At 35.1% G+C, this 4,320-nt stretch overlaps 1 protein-coding gene across 1 annotated transcript; it reads left to right on the forward strand.

Annotated features, from left to right (window-relative positions):
• The first annotated feature begins 952 nt into the window (after window positions 1-952).
• LOC147607918 (uncharacterized) lies at window positions 953-4,023 on the forward strand. Its single transcript, XM_086790047.1, has 3 exons — window positions 953-1,990; window positions 3,290-3,393; window positions 3,654-4,023. Exons 1-3 carry the CDS (start codon window positions 1,430-1,432, stop codon window positions 4,009-4,011), a joined length of 1,023 nt encoding a protein of 340 aa, XP_086646173.1. The 5' UTR covers window positions 953-1,429; the 3' UTR covers window positions 4,012-4,023.
• Window positions 4,024-4,320: the final 297 nt, after the last annotated feature.

Genomic DNA, 4,320 nt, shown 5'->3' on the forward strand with positions numbered 1-4,320 from the left:
GCCAATGTTTTAATAGCGTTAAAAAAAATCTAGGCTATATTTAAAAACAAATGTAGTTGGAAAAAATCCAGAAAAAAATAATTGCTCAACTATTAAAACCATTTAAAAAAGGAGGCGTACTTACCTTGTCTTTGAAAAAAGGAGGAGTATTTACCTTGTCTTTGAAAAAAGGAGATGTCTTTATCTTGGCTTATTTTCTTGAAAAATATACTCATAAATTGGTTTTATAACTATATCTTAGCCTTTTATCTCATAAAGAGACAATTTCAGAAGTCTCTTTTTTTCTAGCAATGGCCAAAGTTCAAAAAATAAAGAAAAGAAGGGGTAACACTTAAAAAATAAATCTAGATGAAGGATTTAATGGCCAGAAAGTTTTTTTTAAACAAAAGAAGGCATACATTCAAAAAGAAAAAAATTAATGGTCCAAAAAAGGTTTAAAGAAAAGTGGGCATATTTAAAAAAAGGAAATCTTTAAGAAGGCCAAAAAGGTTATGAAAAAGGGGACATATTTAATTATTTAATGGAGAAAAAATAGTTTAAGAAAAGGGACATATTTAAAAAGAAAATCTTTGTGCACGGGCGTGTAGACGAGTTGATAGAACGGTTGGGTCCCATTGAGAGGACCCTCGTTCAATGCCATCAAGCCGTGCGATGGGTATTGTGTAGTGTGGGGATATATATCTCTACAGAATAAAAAGAAAATCTTTGTGGGGTGTAATTGGGAAAAGGATTTATAAGACTTGTGTAAATGTGATTATTATGTGATTATGTTTGTATTATTATGTGATTATGTTTGTATTATTATGTGAATGTGCATGGAGGCCGGCCGCCGGCGCGTGTAAACCAGGGTGCACGTGTATTTGTAGTTTTGCACTCCAAAATGTTAATAAATGCAAGGCCGGACTTGCTCTCAATCTGCTCATTGTCTTTCATACAGTCTCCTCTCCTTGATTTCTATTGCTTAACCTCTAATCTTAGATCTAAGCTCACGCGCTATATTAATTAAGCATTCTTCACCACCTTCTTAAAGCCCCTTAATCCTTCCAACTTTTTACGTGAATAACTTGTCTCTTACTAATCAACAGTTTAGATCACTAATCAACCCAAAGCCCATCTCTCTACAGCCTTAATTATAGTGGTCTCGCTTACCTCTAACTAATCAAAGGTTTACATCACCACAATTACTCCAAAGACTCTCTTTCTACGGCCTTAATTGCAGTTTTGGAAGAGCTTTTTGATAGCGCAATGACTGTGTGTTATGAGGAGGCGATAAACTAAGTGTAATTGCAGCCCACTAGGGTGATTAAGGAGGGGTAATTACCATAAGGAGATTATTGCAGCTCTTCTCAAGAGTGATTGAGAGTAATTAGCAGCTCAAGAGTGATTAACGGGGTGTTATTATTATAAGGAGGATCAGCTTTGAAAGAAGATGGATGTGGTTGATGAGAAAATAATTACAGACAAATCAATTAAGGTGCCCACTTCCACTACAGGCAAAGAAGAGCTCTTTGCAATATATGAGTGCTTGAATGGCAGCTTCCAAGACCTCACATTCAAACACTATGCCGGATCTAGTGCCATTGATGCAAGCGTTAATGAGAAATTAATGAAGACTAATGACCCTTCGGATGCTAGCTTGGACTTTGCCCATGGCTTAGAAGCTATTAAAACCAGTTTACCTACAGTAATTGAACCAGAAGAGCCATTAATTATCACTAATGAAGATGGATTAAGAGGCCACATTAATAATTCAATGAAACCGAGCAATACTAATCACAAATATGATGATAGTATGTGCTCATCTGCAACACAGGCTAGGAAGAGTATGTCATGTGATGATCTACCATGCAATAATCTCTTGGGGTTAAGTGAGATTAAGGACCCGGCCTCCTTAATTAAACACAATCAACAGCAAGGCGGTGGTGCTCCTCACACCAACTATTGTGCCACCTGCAACAGTTACACCTTCTGCTTCCGAACTCGTTGCTTGGTATGTTGCTCCACCTCTTGCTCTTAATAACCCCTTAACGATTGTTATGATAATGTTAATGTAGCTGAATACCAGACGCTTAGGCTAATTATTTGGTTAGGCTTTCCGTTTTGGAGATGGAGTTGAGAAAACAATGCCTCGGTTTTGTGTGGGCACTTGTGCATATATGTATGTGTGCATGTGTGTGTATGCACAGGCATACAGGCACACATATGCATGCATGTGTGCGCACTTCTGCATGTATGTATGTGTGTATGTGTATATACACATATGTGCATGTGCATGTATGTACATGCATGCACATGCAAGGGCATGTATGCACATGTATGTGTGCATGTATGCATGTATGTATGTGTGCATGTGTATGCACACACATGTGCATGTGCATGTGCATGTATGTACATGCATGCACATGTAAGGGCATGTATACTTAAACTATACTTATTAAAAAAATTATCAATTCGTGTGCATGCATGCATGCATATATAAACTATACTTATATAGATTACAGTTATTCTTCCATGTCTTGTATACATAAACTATACTTATATAAAAAAAAATTATTCATGTGCATGCATGCGTACATACATAAACCATACTTACATAGATTGAAGATGTTCTTCCATGTCTTGTATACATAAACCATACTTATAAAAAATATTTATTCATGTGCATGCATGCATACATACATAAACTATACAATGAGACCTTCATCATTCAAAAAAACTATACATGTGCATGCATGCATACATACATAAACTATACAATGAGACCTTCATCATTCAAAAAAATAAATGTGTATGTACTTTACTCTCTAGTGTGTGCGTTCATACACATGTGTGCATGTGTGTACATATTTGCACATGCGGGAGCATGCATATATAAAGTACACTTCTAAATATTATAGTTATTTGAACATGTGCACACATGCATACATATACATAAATTATACTTATACAAATTGCCGTTGTTCTTCTATTTTTTACAATAAAGCCTTCATTATAATTTTTTAAATGAAGTTTCATGTTCATGTGCAGTCTTGAAATGCATTCTTGTCATATTAAGTTTGACCTTGAGGCTTGGACAATGTTCACACATTCTAAAGTAGTAGATGTTCTCATTAGCAACTAATTTTGTAAAAGTTGGAATACATGGATTTCTCTATTAGTTACAAATTATGTATGGGACTTGATATTTCCTATTTCCTTAAAGAAAATATTGATAATGTGTCCTTCAATGTTTGAATGTAGGTTTATGGCAAGTGTTATTATACATGTGTTCTTCAATGTTTGAATGTAGGTTTGCGGCAAGTGTTATTGCTTGAAATGTGTCAAAAATGCCATGGGTAGCATGCCCGAGGGCCGAAAATGCAGAGGCTGCATTGGAAAAAGAGTTTCAAAAAGGTAAACAAGGCCCAAAATTCTCTTGCATTCAAATGCAAATGTGAAATTGGCATTAATTATTTTAATCTATAATTATTAAGCACTTATTAACTACTCAAGCACTTACTTATTAACTACTCAAGATTTTCATATCTATCACCATTACTCAAGGTAGCTTTTAAAACTCTATGAATATTTTCATTTCATTGACATAAATGTATTCACCATGCCTTGCCTATGGTGGGCATGAAGTTAGGGTCATTCATTTGAATTTGTGGCAGGTATCTAAATAGGGTAGGAAAGGGTTGCTTTTCAATGTTTTCAAATGGAACCAATATGGAAGAGGTTAGGTGGACAAGAAAAAGAAGAAGCAAAGGAAGTGGAGAAACACCAGAATCTTCACCAACAAGGAATTATGCTAACTCTCCAAAGAGACATAGTTCTAGTCAAATGCATGTTGCCTCTTCAACACACCTTACTAGTCCAAAAAGGATCTCTAATTCACCAAAAGTGTCTAGTCGTGTTCATCATTCAAGATCCAAGGTCTCTTCAACACCCCCTCTTAGCCCAAGAAAGAGCTCTTCCTACTCACCCCCACCTTTCTTTTCCTTGGATGTTTTGCACCCACATATTATTTGATTTAAAAAAATACAAAAACACCCCTCTAGTTATATTCTTTATTTTGATTATTTTTTTAGAAGATTCAATAATCACCAGCTTATTGTGTGCTTTAGTTCATGAGTCATAAGGTGTGTAATTATGGTTGTTTGTGTACCATGAGAGAAGAATGTTTTGATATTTAATCACTTTATTTGTCTAAAAGTGATCACTATTACTACAACAACATTTAAATGATAAGACTTCTTTTTGAGGCTTTTATGAAAAATTAGTGGACCTCAATAAGAGTCTCAATATTTTCGATGTTATTGTGAATCATACTATAGTTGC

Source organism: Cibotium barometz, chromosome 54 (genome assembly GCF_041138505.1).
Source record: "Cibotium barometz isolate CiBa-2024 chromosome 54, ASM4113850v1, whole genome shotgun sequence".
NCBI lineage: Eukaryota > Viridiplantae > Streptophyta > Polypodiopsida > Cyatheales > Cibotiaceae > Cibotium > Cibotium barometz.

What these genes read in the sequence shown, in the direction of transcription:
- LOC147607918 (XM_086790047.1), top strand. Translation starts at nt 1,430, where the DNA reads ATGGATGTGGTTGATGAGAAAATAATTACAGACAAATCAATTAAGGTG. An exon ending in GCTTCCGAACTCGTTGCTTG is followed by an intron (nt 1,991 to 3,289) that starts GTATGTTGCTCC and finishes GTTTGAATGTAG; the next exon opens with GTTTGCGGCAAGTGTTATTG. An exon ending in GGAAAAAGAGTTTCAAAAAG is followed by an intron (nt 3,394 to 3,653) that starts GTAAACAAGGCC and finishes AATTTGTGGCAG; the next exon opens with GTATCTAAATAGGGTAGGAA.